The 16592-nt window shown below is 37.4% G+C and overlaps 1 protein-coding gene across 2 annotated transcripts in view; it reads left to right on the top strand.

The window, feature by feature from the left end:
- LOC138190738 (two pore potassium channel protein sup-9-like) overlaps nucleotides 1-16592 on the top strand; it is a 1051447-nt gene that overhangs the window by 758361 nt on the left and 276494 nt on the right. Inside the window, exons 10-11 of one of the 2 annotated variants that reach the window (XM_069134924.1) lie at nucleotides 1242-2183; nucleotides 2452-2586. The exons of the other annotated variant lie outside the window; for it this stretch is intronic. Coding sequence (XP_068991025.1) covers nucleotides 1242-2183; nucleotides 2452-2484 — 975 coding nt within the window. The 3' untranslated portion in view covers nucleotides 2485-2586. Of the gene's footprint in view, nucleotides 1-1241; nucleotides 2184-2451; nucleotides 2587-16592 lie in introns of those variants that run through there. 2 annotated transcript variants of the gene reach the window in all.

Genomic DNA, 16592 nt, shown 5'->3' with positions numbered 1-16592 from the left:
AACTAATAAAATAATATAAAAAGCGTAGGTACTTACCTACTAATAAAATAAAAAGCCTGCGATAAGAGTTTTGTATTACTTACCAGCCCGAATATCTCTGAGAGAGATGATGAGAGTAAGTATTTACTAGCTGTGCCCGCGACTTCGTCCACGAGGAATAGTAACTTTGGAGGTATAGTGACGTTCAGGACTTATTTATTTATTTTAAAACTTCTGTCATCAAACATACAAACGAACTCTTCAGCTTTATAATATTAGTATAGATGTACGCCAAAACATTCACTTATATGTAAAGAATAGTGATTTTCACTAATTCTTTATATATATTTTATTCACGCGTCGCGTCTGTACAAGTAGGTAATATTTAGTGTGTGTTTGTACGCCGCACGCGGCATTATTTGATTTGCGGCGGCATCCTTTTCATAGAGCCGGGACGTGGCGAGGCGGCGCGGTAGAAAGCAAGGAAACGTACTATAAATAAAGGAATTATTTTAATTCCAGTCATTTCCGATTGAGCTGTGCTTCGAGTCTAACTTAATAATTGTTTTTACTAATTCTTGTTGTTTTCTAAAAACGTATCACGTGTACAATTTAATATGAGTGACGAAGATTCAAATTATTCGAGTCCGAGTAACGAGAGTTTGAGTCACAGATCTAAAAGACCCAAAAGCAAATTTGAAGAGTTTTTCGAAATAATTCATGCATCCCAAACTGCCTTCTGTAAATTGTGCCAACATAAAAAGATTGAAATAAAAATGAAAAACAGAAACACTTCAGGCTTAAGGAAACATCTAATATCTTTCCACAAAAAGGAATCAGAAATATTTCTTCCTGTTAAACCAAAATTAAGTGGAGATATCACAAGCTTTTTAGTAACCGCTGGAAGAAGTGGACAGGTAAGAATATTTTTTTAACTCTGCATAGCTATTCATGCGATACTTTCAAAAACGCCATTAACTTACGTAAGTATTTTTGAGTTAGTGGTGTTTTCATCTAGGGGTGCGACATATTAAGTATGTAATTATCGTCTTAAATATTTTTTATAAACACCCATATTTTCATTTAATCGGCCAGTAACAACTAAGTACTTTATTTTGGTAAATTACAGTACAGTGCAACCTTAATATAACAAATATCAATTTAACGATTTTCTCGATTTAACAACAACATACCTCCTCCTCTTATATGCTCAAACCTTGTATGTTTTAAATAATAACACAAGATTTATTGTTTTGTTTCAGTCGGAAAACAGCAGTGACAACATCACGACAGCTACAGTTGATTGGGTGGTGAAAAAATATCTTCCCTTCTCATTTTTCGATGACGAAGCTACACAAGTATATTTTCGACGTATTTGCCCTAATATGGTGTTTCCTAAAAGGTCTACACTTAGAAGGAAAGTCAAAGAGCGATTTGAAGAGCTCCAATTGAATCTCAAGGAACGACTTCAACAATTATCATCTAAAATGTCTTTTACCATTGATGGGTGGACGTCAATTGCTGGTAGGAGTTACTACGGGGTTACTATTCATTATATAGACAACGAATGGAAGTATCAATCTGTAGTTCTTGATTTTATACCATCACGCGGTCAACATACTGGGGAAGATATTGCAACGATTTTCCATGAATGTTTATTGGAATATGGCATAATTGATAAAATACAAGGTATCACGGTCGACAACGCAACTGCAAATACCAAATTTATGTATGAACTGGGCAAACAGCTGCCGCCACACTTTGATTCAGACAATCAACATTTCCGGTGCTTTGCTCACATTTTAAACCTTGGTGTACAAGATTTATTAAAGACCTTAGCATTACACTGTGAGTCTGACACTAACGCGCAAGATCAGCAGTACGAAGACTATGCAGACGAAACTGAGGATGAGGAAGATGAAGAATCTGCACCAAATATTGCTGACTCGCGTACATCTGTAACAAAGTTACGCAGTGTTTCCAGTAAAATAAAAAGAAGTGAGATAGTGAAGAAGAAGTTTCAGTCTGCTTGTGAAGCAGCTGGCGTGCCATCAAATCTAAATGCCATTCTTGACTGTCCAACGAGATGGAATTCCACACATGATATGATTGGATTTGGTTTAAAAGTGAGAGCGGGCATTGACATATTGTGCAGTTCTGTCACCGAATTAAATGATTTTCAAATCACAGCTAATGAATGGCAGGTACTCGAAAAATTACATAAATTTCTAATAAACTTTAAACTTTTAAGTACAAAACTTGGTGGAGACAAATATGTTACATTACCGCTAGTCATTGTATCATTCAATCTTTTGCTAGATAAAATTGAATCTATGGTAAAACAGTTAGATGAGAAACCTAATCGATCTGAAGTGGATGAAAGGCTCATTCTAGCTTTCCAAGCAGCTCGAGACAAAATGCTTAAACATTACAAAAAGAGCAACTGGATTTATTGTACTTCTTTAATTTTAGACCCAAGGCATAAGGCTCAGACTTTTGACCTGACAATGTGGGGGAAGCAACTTAAAACAGAAAGTCTGCGCAAGTTCAATGAACTTTATGAAGAATATAAAAATCTACACTCACTGAACAAATCTCTGGAATTACCAGAAAAAGAAAATAAAGTATGTGATGAAGATGAAGACGTAATAGACTTTGATAAACTCTATGAATGTCCCTCGACGTCATCTGGATCTTGTCTTCAAGGCTTAGTGATAGACGAGTTGGAGGAGTACCTGAGAAAACCAAGAACTGCCAGCTCGGAAGACATTTTAGATTGGTGGAGGACGCATGAGACAGAGTATCCGATTTTATCGAAAATGGCCCGTGATTTTCTCTCAATACCTGCAACTTCAGTACCTGCTGAGAGGTTATTTTCTAAAGCATCAGTAGTAATTAGAAAACATAGAAATAGGTTAAATGATGAGTCAGCCAGATGGTTACTTTGTATTAATTGTTGGTCAAAAAAATTGATATAAAGTATCATAACCTAATGATAAAGCTGTTGATTAGTGTTGTATTTTATTTTTTGTTCAAATAAATGATAAATCGTAAAACTCTTTTATTAAATTTCTTATAAGTTGAGGGTTCAATCTCTTTTTAGACAGATAAGTATTGTTCTTTAAAATACAGTCAAGTTATTGTAATTAATTTGTTTTTTTACATGTTTTAGCAAATGTAAGCTTATAAATCATAAATGTTTATTAAGAAACAGTTACTTCCATGGAAAACGACATATAGGTCAGTTAATTTTTCGAATTTCTTATTAAATCTTCAGTTATTTGTTAATCTGCTTGATCTTTACTATGGCTATGTTAATTCAAGCTCACAATGTTCCAATTCTAATACGTTTTTTTAAGATTTAAAGTAAACTTTAATAAATAGTAATAGACTAATAGGTAATTGCAAGACTTGCAAGACTCTTGCTGCAAGACCAAGACCAAGACCAAGACTGGGAGCGCAAGACCAAGACCAAGACCAAGACCAGGTGTATTGGCGCAAGACCAAGACCAAGACTGGCTAAGTCTCGTCTTGTTCTTGCATTTGGGCAACACTAGTTCAATGAAGTTTCTGTGATCTCTTCAGGGACAGTTCCATTCATGAAACCGTGTTCAGAGCAGCAGATCCCAGTACCGATTTGTTGTTGCTAGACTCTACGCTAACGTTTCTTAGAGAAAGCTCGGAGCCTTTAGGTTGATTGGTTATCGGCAGATCACCTTTGTTAGAGGGGACAGAGACTGAGTCGAGTATCGCTACATCACTTGAGTTTGAGGCCGATTTTACTTTGCCGTCGATATGGTCTAGATGTTGCCGCACGAATAAATCAATCCGCATCGGAAGTTTGGTAACGAATGAACGGTGCTTAAGATCACAGAACTCTGCTTCGACCGACGAGGACATTGCTATGGTTGAACCGATTCCGAAATGCGGTCGCATTACACCGGTCCACAGTAGAATAAATGGCAACAACTGCTTCGTCAGACGAAGAGCGAAAGCGCGATTAAAGCATGCGTTGGGTCGATTTCCTCCTACGCATGTTTTTGCAATGACATCAGGAGAATCGTACAATTCATTAGCCCACTCTTTCCAATTTGAGCTGGTAGTGTCCTCTGAAACGTCATCTTCGTTATATTCGTCTGTTATCCTGAGTTCTCCGTTGTCCTTAAGCGCAGTCAAATCAACTCCTTCAATAGCTAGGTCAAGAACTTGCATGTGAATTTCCGGTTGCAATGGCAACCCATCTTTTGCATTACCGAAAAATTCGCTGAGACATACTATCAAGACCGATTCAAGAAAGTAAGCCAACTCTTTGAAATCACTCATTTGGTAGGCCTGCGCAATACAGCGTTGGTACAATTGTTGCCCTGCATTGATTGTCGATTTCAGACAATTCCATCGTGCTACCATGGCGGATACGTGACTTACATCCAATCTTATATATGCAGTCGGCATCTTAGTATGGGTCTCCATAACAGCTGTATAGCATCTTTGTAAGTCATCGGCCAAACTACTGTAGCTACCTAAGATTTCCACGACAGCGTTTACTAAAGCGCATCCGAAATCGCACACGACGATAGGAGGGTGCGGGACACCTTTCGCCAAAATAACCCGAAGAAAGTTCGCAATTTGAAACGACCGTTGGTCACCGGTCACCATTTAGAATACCGGTACACTGCCCTCATTAGTGACTACCATGCATTGGTAAACGAAAACGTGCGGGTCATTTTTGTGATCACGTTTATGAATACTTTCGGTACCATCGATCGTGAGAATGGCGCTTGGATCTTTTTTCAACCGAGCGATATATATTTTTTCCTGCTCCGGTATCCAATACATGCAGTGGAATTTTAGCAGACCGATACTGTGAATAAAACCCGCATGATCTCCAAATTAGGACTCGCGTAGCAAGTTCAATGGAGCAAATGCAAACTCCAACCAGTACATCTTAAGTAACTGTTATTCGTTTGCTTTACGTAGAACGTCACCTTTTGGGATTATCGGCGGGTTTTTTCCTCCAAAATCTTTTGAACGGCTCGCCATCTCTCGCCTAATGACGGCAGCATTTTTTTTTGATCGATCATTTGCTTAACGATTTTTTCCCGGCGTTTTTTCTTCAATTGTCGTATCTTAATATCTGTGTGCTGATCAGGCCGGATGCCATCGATCCTGCACGAAATATTTACGTCAACGTCTATCTTCGGTGCTTTTTCTAACGAACCGCTTATTTGGGCTTTGCACTCGGTGCAATAACCAACGAAAGTTGAATAGTTCGTCGCATTGGCGGTAGGAGTCGTCATATTATTTTTAAACGCGAATACGCAATCGATTGATTTATGTTGCTGGCATATTTTTTCAGCTGGAATGTCGACTCACCCTTCTTGGAATTTCCCTACCCGAAGAAATTTTTTTTTTCGGGACCATGTCCTGCCAGTTCTTTGGAGATAAAACCAGATTAATTTTTTTAGCGAGAACGCTTTCCAATGCGTTATGACTTACATCTGCAGGTACTGTTCTGAAAGAACAATCGCTAATATCAGTAGCTTTGCTCCCCTTTGAATTTATCTTATATGTTGTTTCTATAAGCTGCCTGAACCTGTTACGATCGTCATTTATGACTGTGTAAACGTGATGTGGTTCGATATGTGAACCACCGAATGTCATACGGTTAGCAATACGACGATATACGGGACTTGACGGCGGTAATATATGTCCATTGCCATCGATTATTTGGCAGTCACTTTGCAGCAAGATATTTTTCAGTTTTAACTTGTCGTAAGGCATTTTTATAATACGTTATATATGAATAATAATTATAGAACAATAAACTGCGAACGAGGTATAGCTTCAGACCCACACAGCAACGGGACGTCCATTGAACGTCGCAGGGAGCTCACAAATACGATTGTGACGTCCAGGGATTGGTCCCAGAAAAGTCGCGGGAACGTCTCTAGGACCTCCTATGTCCCGATTTCGGAAAATATTTCTCGTCAGCGATAATACAAAAAAAAATAAAAATAATAATACTACTGCAAAAGTCGTTTTTCGCGATTCCAAATACAAATGCTTAAACTTAACTCAAAAGAAAAAAAAAAAGGAACAACAAAATGATAATAAAAAAAAATGAATAAATCTAGGAGACCTCTACGGCCTACGTGCGCTAGTCGCCGTCTTAATAATACCCTAACTCGCAAAAACCCAAAAACAAGATTTGGACTAGATGCGTTGCCCGCGATCGTTCTCTACGACGACGCTAGTCGTCACTTAATCATAAACCGCTAGACAAAAACGTGATCGAGATCATGATCGATGCGCTAATCGCAATCGTGATTAAATCTAGGTGATGTCTTACTTCTACGGGCGCTAGTCGCCACCTTACTGATGCACAAGAATTCATAAAATAAACCAAAAAGACTTGACTCGACGCCCTAATCGCAACCGAATTAATAACTCTAGGAAGCTTTTCTGATCGTGCGGGTGTGTAACGTATTATGACGCATCCGAGCTCCAGTCGTAGTCACTATTTCCACAAAGTTCGCAACCCTTCCCGCTAAACCGAGCATCCACGCACAGTAACACGCGACCCCTCCCCCCCCCCGAAAAGTGACCCTTTTTACGTACGCAGACTCGACGAGACCCCGTGTAGCGGAATTTGGCCGCACTCAATTTCGAACCGAAATTGTTCCCCACTCGAAACCGTGACTCTACGCGAGACTTTACAGGGATCAACTTGACTCTACGCGTTATCGCGAAAACTCAGGCTACGGTCATCATCAAGGAGATCGGAAACAGATTTCGAGCGCTACTCTAACTCCAAGATTAAGTGGGCCGACCGCTTATCAGTGTGCCAATCTAACTTGCGCTCGAAATATGCCCGCAAAAAATTACAAGCGATTACCACTTCCTAGCCACCCGAGGAATTCCCCGACTCCAGTTGCTGCCATTGCACGCGATTTTCCCTTTTTTGTTTTTCACTATAACTCGATACTACGACCACCCACTACGCAACGTCGCCAGGACTCAAGTGGCGAGTCCTGCAAATCGGAGCCGCAATTCGAACATGCTCCGAACATAGGCGCTACCCGTAGTCAAAATTCCCCCGATCTAATTGGGGTTCTCGTTACGAAACTCTTACAGCCTATCGTATCGCTATCGTTGAATTTCGCTGTCGCGGGGTGTTGATTGGCTGGCCAGTCTATGGTACCCCGTAGCTCGACAGTGGCGTGGTGACGACTTCGCGAGGGCACCTGTCGTCAGTTGGGTGACGGAGGGGGATGCTACGACTCGCCGGCCACCAACGGAAATCTCGTCCGCCTTGGGTTCCCTCGCGGCAGAGCTCTCCGTTGACGCTCTCTCCGTAGCCTCGTGTGAGGCCCTCCTTTCGTCGCGATCCGCCGCGATTGCCATCTAGTAACGTCGTTCGAATTTGCTGCCGATCCCCTGTCTGAGGCCGCATTTACTCGCCACCCAAAAAAAAAATAAACAAAAATCCTGAAAAGTCTTATTCGCTGGACCGACTATGATCCCCTCTTTGAGTCTCGGATGCGTGACCGTTGTCCTGGCGCTCTTTTTCGAAATGAGCCGCGGTCTACTCCGCGGGCTCCCTAAGTTTAGGGTCCGTCTAGAGTTCGGGGAGCCGTGTGGAACGCGCAGTAAAAATGCCACGTTACAGTAAATAAAGAATCTGTTCACAATAAACTTTGTTTTTACTTACCTACCTCTGTTTGTCTAGACTCCCACTTGTTAATGACATTTCACATTGAATTTCAGATTTCTTTCAATAAATAACACCCAATATTTGCTTTTCCGTTGAATTCTTCATTGCGTCGCTTGAATATCTTCCGATATCGACCGCGGTATTGCTGAACGATACTGTTCTTAAACAATTCACGTTACGTAAAAATAAACAGCAGCATAACCTCAATCCACGACTTTACGCCCGAGAGATTTACAGCTTTAGTTTCATTTTGTGTACATTGGCGCTCTGCTCAGCAGACGAAAACATCGCCGCAGGGCGAGTTCACCGACCAATGAGATTGAATTATTTGGCGCATGCGCATTGTATGTATAGTTTCAAGAGATTGTCCCGGTATAACTTACAGACTCGAATCAAACGGCATTCCCCTTCTCTAACCTTGTATTTAAAAAAAAAAAAATAGTTTTTCACTCCAAAGCAAAATCCAGTTTAATTAGGACCCTTTTCATGAACTACTATTTTACCAAAATTTCGCATAACTTTGAAACGCTGCCAAGTTAACAATTTTGTAAGTAGACGCCCAATCGATGGCTCAAATTGTTCGTCTAGGTATACTTTATAACTACCTTTACGAATTATTATCGATTACCACGTTCCTTTTTATGTACAGCCTCGCAAAACGAACTGATTTCTGAAAAATCGTTGTTTTCAGATAGCTGTAACTTTTTTTCCATCAAATCAAAATCGCTTGAAACTTTTAGGGAATAACTTCATTCTATCCCCAAACAACGCTGAAAATTTCCAGCTAGGAATCGAAGTTGTTAACGAGCTGTGAATTTCCAAAATGTTCAAGTTTCCCACATAATATTTCATATTTCATGGCATTATCAACGACTTCTTGAATTGCGCGTGGAAAATTTACACTCGTCGATTATTAACCTAAATAAAAAAAAACATGAAGAGCTTGCAAAATTACATACTAAAGTAATGTTATAAAAATATGGCTTACATCCCTATAATTTGTATCGCCTTAAAAAAAAACTCATTGACTGTGAGAATAGGATATTTATAGTAGTATAAAATATTTTTATTCATCATTCATATTGTAATTATTTATTTGAAATCGAATATTTGTTTCTTTGTGTCCCATGAAGTCGTACTCAATACTTGTTATATAGTTGATAATGCCATTAAATACGAAATATCATGTGGGAAACTTGAACATTTTGAAAATTCACAGCTCATTAACAACTCCGACTCCTAGCTGGAAATTTTCAGCGTTGTTTGGGGACAGAATGAAGTATATTCCCTGAAAATTTCAAGCGATTTCGAGTGCATAGAAAAAAGTTACAACTATCTGAAAACAGCGATTTTTCAGAAATCAGTTGGTTTTGCGAGGCCGTATATAAAAAGGAACGTGGTAATTAATAATAATTCGTGTAGGTAGTGATAAAATATACCTAGACGAAAAATTGAAGCCGTCGATTGGCCGTTTACTTGGAAATTTCTTGACTTGGCAGCGTTTCAAAGTTATGCGAAATTTTGCTAAAATAGTAGTTCATGAAAAGGGTCCTAAATCAACTGGATATTGCTTTGGAGTAAAAAACTATTTTTTTCCTCAAAATACAAGGTCAGAGAAGGGGAATGCCGTTTGATTCGAGTCTTTAAGTCCCATAGAGCTCCCATGAAAAAATTGTGAAAATAACTAAAAAATTGAATTATTAAAAACTTCAAAAATTTCTATAGCCACCAGATTTTCTTATGTTAGGCTCAAATTTGGAGAATCGTCTTTTGTTATAACCTACTTTTCTGGAAAAAATCAGCAGTCGAATCGCTGACCCAAGCCCGCAAGCTGCGGTCGAAAAGTATTGGACGTACCCATATATATATATATATATTAGGGTGCTTTTTTTTTGGACTATATTTTTTTTTTTTCGGTCCCATCGTGAAATTTTGTTGGAAATACAACAAAAAAAATTCCCTGAAAGATTGAGCCCTTAATATTAATATTAAGTGCTCGCCCAAGGCATGTAAAGATTTCCCGCTTAAAATACACGTAAACTTCAATTTTTTTCTTTAAAACATCTACAGTTCAGAGGCATTCTATGGTGTAGTCTAGGACGACAGTAGGTTTTCTTCGGAATGAAATGCTCTACAAAAGTGCTCATTGCGGTGAAGTCGTAACTCACACCGGCGAAGTCGTACGGGCCACCCAAACCCAATTTTTTCATGAAATTCTTGTCTTTTTGCCCGTATCTCGTAAATAACAAGAGCTACAAAAAAAAATATTCAACAAATTTGTAGGAAATTTAATTTCCTACAAAAAAGTTCCAGAAAACCAAATTGCTAACATCGATATTTATTGAGATATTGGGCTTTTAAGGTGAGGAAGTATGGAATTTTCATGAATTATTGAGTTCAATTGTCGAATTATTGATTGTGCTAATATTTTTTTGTTTTGTAGCTCTTGTAATTGTAATGACAAGAATTGTAATTGTAATGACAGCTACAAAACAAAAAAATATTCGACAATCAATAATTCGACAATTGAACTCAATAATTCATGAAAATTCCATACTTCCTCACCTTAAAAGCCCAATATCTCAATAAATATCGATGCTAGCAATTTGGTTTTTTGGAACTTTTTTGTAGGAAATTAAATTTCCTACAAATTTGTTAAATAATTTTTTTTGTAGCTCTTGTTATTTACGAGATACGGGCAAAAAGACAAGAATTTCATGAAAAAATTGGGTTTGGGTGGCCCGTACGACTTCGCCGGTGTGAGTTACGACTTCACCGCAATGAGCACTTTTGTAGAGCATTTCATTCCGAAGAAAACCTACTGTCGTCCTAGACTACACCATAGAATGCCTCTGAACTGTAGATGTTTTAAAGAAAAAAATTGAAGTTTACGTGTATTTTAAGCGGGAAATCTTTACATGCCTTGGGCGAGCACTCAATATTAATATTAAGGGCTCAATCTTTCAGGGAATTTTTTTTGTTGTATTTCCAACAAAATTTCACGATGGGACCGAAAAAAAAAATATAGTCCAAAAAAAAAGCACCCTAATATATATATATATATATATATATATATATATATATATATATATACATATATATAAAAATAAATAATGTATAGAAACCCGTCAGTTAAACTCTGATATGTAATTGTTATGTCGCGATATGAATGGTACAGCATTTTATCGTGCAAACAATATCCGCTAACCAATCGACAAAATTCGAAATTTTAAGTGACTTACGTGAGTGAATGCAAGTTAAAGGCTGAAATAAATTAACGAAAATTTTTCCCACGTTCTTTGTCCTTCAAAGGAAAAAGAAAAAAATTTCAAACAGTTTGAACGTAATTGCGTACATAAACTAATAGTCCTCTTCATCAAGAATAAATATCCGTCAACCAATCGACGAGATTCGAAATTTTAAGTGATTCACGTGAGTGAATGCAAGTTAAAGGCTAAAATAAATTGAAGAAAATGCTGACCACGTTCTTCATCCTTCAAATAAAAAAAAAAATTTGAAACAGTTTGACCAGAATTGCGTACATAAACTAACAGTCCTCTTCATCGCTATGAATAATGAGACGACTGTTACATGGTTTTGGTTCCTGGGTGGCATTCTTCGAAGTGATGCTTCTAGAAGCGCAGTTGTCAGAATTACTTTTCCCAGAAGTTACGTTAATCTTGGGCAAAATATGTTTCCTTTTCCACCTTTCTCCAGCGTGATGTATCCATTCCATTACTGTTTTTTGTAAGTCACTCTTTGTTGTTGACGCACCAAGTCTTCCCTTGAGAACCGTTTCTAAGCAATTTTACAAAAAAAAAAAATTATGTGTGTTAATTTCTTGACTTGATTTACGTTTTTGAGTAACGTAAATACGGAGTTCATTAGATGCACACCTACATATATGAGTATTATTCATACGTATCATATCGATATACTTTCCCACGGAATGCAAGCGACGATAAAATAGCGTAAATTTCGTTTCCCAGTAATTAAAACTACAAATAACAATTAAAAATAACTTTAATATGATCAGAGTGAATAACATACCTATTATAATTTTGGAAATTTTTGTGTTTCCGAATTGAAGAGTGTTTTTCCTTCCAGTCCACGAATAATCTCGCGCTAAGTTGTCATTGAGTATTGTACTTAATATGTTGGCGATGAATCTAGTTGGCGTCTGTCCTCCAATCTAGTTTACCAGTTGTTTCTAGGAAGATAGAAAATTATGGGTATTTCATATAGACACTCCAAATCAGCAATCAAGCCAATAACTTCTAGTCACAGCGAAGTTCGGAAACTTACAAATTGACGTACGACAGCATCATCGACTAATTTCGCATTGAACAGATCTACCATCTCTTTTGTAATCAGCGGAAACTCAGGCAACAAATTCTTGGCGCTACTAGTATTTCTGGTGTGTTCTTCCAGTACATGTCCATGATTTGACTCAATTACTGCAGTCAAATAATTAATCCGTCTCACCAACATATCAAGAGTCGTTCTCAGGTTTTCTAAAATAATAACTTGATTGTAGGTGTAATTCTTGAGGTGTTTTTACTTGACGTGTAGAAGATTATAGTTCGTGGATAGGTGAATGATAAAAGTTTAACAAAAGATAATATTTCTCCCCTCGAACACCGACATTTTAGAAACGCAATAGTGTCACTCCCCCGAGTGAATATTAATAAAGTCGCTGTTTACACCCTTCAGAATTATTTCGAACTTCAGTTTGGGGCGTGACGTCTCCAAGGGCAGAATATCAACTTTGTTTGACTTATATCTTTCATTAACTCATAAAACTAAAGAATATCTACACAATAATGATATTGTGACAATCCGTTTCACAGTCGTTCAAGGTGACATAAAGTAATATGTGTATTATTACGTACTGCAACATGGGCAGCTATGTCCATCAACTACTCTAACCTCTACCTGTTCTTTAACAACACGCTGACCTTGTATTCGTTGCTTTTTAAAAAAATCGCCGCCTTGTGAGTTGTTTAATTGCTTCTTGGTAGCTTCGCGGTTACTTTGACTGTCACAGTTTGTCATCAGAGATTGCCGATCTGCAAGAAATTATATAGTCCTGATGTAAAAATTTATCTACTGAAAATGAGTACATCCTATGTATGGTTCTATTTGATAGACCACAGCACAAAGAAATAAAAAATGGAAAAATGTAGACAGGCACATATTCTTTCAGAATTTCGTGTTTAGTTGGCGAAATAGGAAGGACGGACTACTGCAGAATTATGTGTTTGTGAAATGCTCTGGCATTTCAAACTTATATACATTCATCGTACACTATAATTATGTGTTTAGCACAAACATACAACTTGCATTTCCAATTTGTGGAACATAAGAAATGATAGTAACAATAAGCACTGCGAACCTGACATCTTTTGATCATCAGAATCCCCATGAGTTTGCGGTGTTTGCAGACTATATAAGTCATTGGGCTCAGTTGTCTCTATAATAGTGGAGTTCATAGCTTTCATGAGTCGCATTTTTTAAAAGAAAACCATAAAAATTAACAGAATTGAATAGAAATGAACTTGCCTGGGTCAGTAGAAGTGAATGTGTCACTTAAGTTCACCTGTCTATTGGATTCTTCAGGAAGTGTTGATGATTTTTCGGAGTACCGCCACAGCACACTTGAATCTATTTCGTTCAAAAATGAACTTTAAATTAGATTTTGTTAGATTAAAAAATGTACTGATGATAGAGGAAACATAATGTAATCTAAATGAGAACAAACCTGATTTGGGTTTACTTGGGGCATCGCAGGTTTGCTTATCAATCGCACACGACTGGCGTATTGCTTCTATAATAAGTGAATAATAATTCACATATTATTTATTCGAAAAATGCATGGCATGTACAGTACTCCTACCAACCAGTTCACATAATCAAAGAGAATTTAACATGCCTGTTTGGTTGTCAGAAATTTGTTGGTTTGAGATGTCACGGAGAGTACAATTCTTTGACTTTGGTTCCGTGAACCGTACGTCTTAACGCTCTCATTCAAATGAACCAAATTATGCACATTGAACACAAGATTTTCTTGACCGTAAAGCCTTTTCATTTCACGAACAAAATAAACAAGCAAATCTTTAGCATATTGATTATTTTTCAAGCAGTCTGTAGGATGACATAAAATTGGCATAGCGCAGTTAAAAGAATTAAAATGAGTATAATGCTGGGCAGGCAAAAATTTTTTTAAGATAACTGGAACTAAATACCGCATGAAAAGTCGAAGTTCGATAGCTTTCCAACGGTCAAATTCATTTAACGATCTACGTTTCCTCTGAAACTCTATTGGCACCCATTTTGACAGTGACACTAACATATCTGACAACTCTTGTATTTTAGCCCCAGTTAGTCTTGCCGCGTGATGCCCACGCAACAATATAGTAATTATTTTCTTCACAACACCCAAACAACACAGATGCATATATTCCAATGGAAACTGTGTCACCATCTCAAGTTGTAATATTTCAAAAGAAGAATTTCCAGTATGATGTTCTTCGTCAGACCTTCTTCTGAAATTATCATCAGTGCGAAGGCAAGCATCATTATTAAGAAAAAGAACTCGATTATGTATATAATCACCTTCTTCAATGCACTGGCCACAACCAAAATACGCATTATGAGCCTTGATACATTTTGCAAATATTCTTGCTGGTGTATCGCATATTACGGCATTTATTTTAACTCTAATATTTTTGTTCAAAAACTGAAAGCCCTCATTTATCAGTACTCTGCACTCCGTAATAAAATCCTGCAGAAAATCTGTCACCGAATCTGATTTTTTATCTCCACGATAAACCCCAACTAGGAATTGATTCAAACTTGATATTTTGTTTTTAATTCGCGCAAGAATCGGCCATAGTGACTCTTTGAGCTTTTTGCTTTCGGCAGGCCATCAATACCAACATCGACAAAAATAACATCTCCGAGTTCAAGATGATCCGTATTTCTTGTTAGTTCATCTTTGATGCCTCTTTGTAATCCGTAATCAAAATATCTTCTCGGCTCAGCCGTGACTATAAAAACAAGTTTTCGGGACGGGGGGTGGTGTCATTCGGCCGTCATCTTGAAATTAAGGGTGTAATTCTTTTTTCGATATATCTCCATAACCGTAAGGCTCACAAAAATTTTGTAAGGAGCATTTTTGTAGCTTATACAATTATCTGTAATTTTTTTCTACAATTTTTTCACTTCAAATCAAGATTAAACAAATTATGAGCAGAAAAGGACGATAAATAAGGAGATGAAGTACTTAAAGGTGAGAGAACTCAGAAATTTCAAATCCTCCAATAAAAATGCGTCCTAGCTGTTTTTTTAGAGCATTTCCTAATAAACAATTTGACCTATTCCTTTTTTCATTCGGTTTGTTTTCATTGATTTTTTAGCGTTGCGGAGGGAAGAGAGTAAAGAACAAGTGAAATACGTAGGTATTGAAAAATTGTTAATTTTATTTCGAGTAGTATTTTATATTATTATGATGTTATTTATTATTTTATGTTACATATTATTATGTCTTAAACTATCATTTTCTGTTTTAGCCGATATAATATTAACATTGAACTCTTTTCCACACCACGGTCGAGGTAGAGTAGTAGGCGCGTTTTTTTTTGTCGTATCCCCTGTAGTGTATACGAGTATTCTTTGCGAAACTACTCAATTCTCCTTCGTTTTGAAGGGCCGTGCTGGACGTATTAGCATCACTGCATGAAGAAGATATCGAGGACGAGTATCCTTCACTGTTACCTGCCGGGACAAACGAGTTTCATATCGGCGGTGACACAGAATATCTCAGAAGAAGAACCTACGATTTTCGTCGATGACGACGTTTCTACCAGGGATGACTCGAAACATGGCCCTTCAAAACGAAGGAGAATTGAGTAGTTTCGCAAAGAAGTTACCACAAAAAAAAAAATCCTTCTACACTGAACAGCTCAGTATCGCGGAGAGGGGGGATTCAGTTTGGGGAGAGAAGTGACGGACACTCGAAATGCTTCGCAATTTATCAAAATAAGACAAAAATAATATATCGTATAATAGAAGATTTAAAAAAGGCACAAAATATTCAATTCAAAGGGAAACAAATTCAAGTATTTTAACTAATTATTGCGCGAACCTTCCGGAGGTCCAACAAAATTATTAATATGGTCGATGTGGTACTAGCAGCGACACCCAAAAGCAAAAAAGTAATTCTCAACTAAACAATATTAATCTGGTCGCGACTAACGTGAAACATCCGAAATTCAAATATTCCTTGAACGAAAAACAATCTTTGAGACAAACCGAACGCTAACACACACCGCGACGTGATTTAGATGAGACTACGAGTAACACTTTCGAAAACACGCTGATGGTACTAAGGTAAGTGCACCAGTTATTGACCCTGTCCCAATTATTGACCTTATTTGGTTTTATCTGTTCGATTCTTAGTTCTACAATCACCAAAAAATAAATTGGTGATGTCGAACCCTCTAGCAATTGGTTTCAGTCATCAAGGAATTCACAATTTGTGCCGTCAATTTGTAATTTTGGAAAATAGAAGGGTCAATAATTGAGTCTAAACGTGTTAATAACTGGTACATTTACCTTATAGCCCGTGCAGCGTAATTTGATAGTGCACACGCAATTTACAAACAAAATGAATCTACTCAAAAAACGTAACTTCACTTTATATTTTCAAGAAGCAAAAGGGCCTTTATGCGTTGTTGCAAAACTCAAGCTACGGCAACCAAGGAAGAAGATGGGCAAACGAATTTTATAAACAGATTTCATGACAACAATTAAAAAGAATGTCAACACTCAATCACTCAAGATTACGATACAATTTACTTTATTCATTTTTCTAAAAAGGCCTGCCAAGTACCACTTG

The sequence above is a fragment of the Neodiprion pinetum genome, chromosome 1 (assembly GCF_021155775.2).
Source record: "Neodiprion pinetum isolate iyNeoPine1 chromosome 1, iyNeoPine1.2, whole genome shotgun sequence".
NCBI lineage: Eukaryota > Metazoa > Arthropoda > Insecta > Hymenoptera > Diprionidae > Neodiprion > Neodiprion pinetum.
The sequence above is the reverse complement of the archived record's forward strand: the minus strand, read 5'-3'. Positions and strand labels throughout refer to the sequence as shown.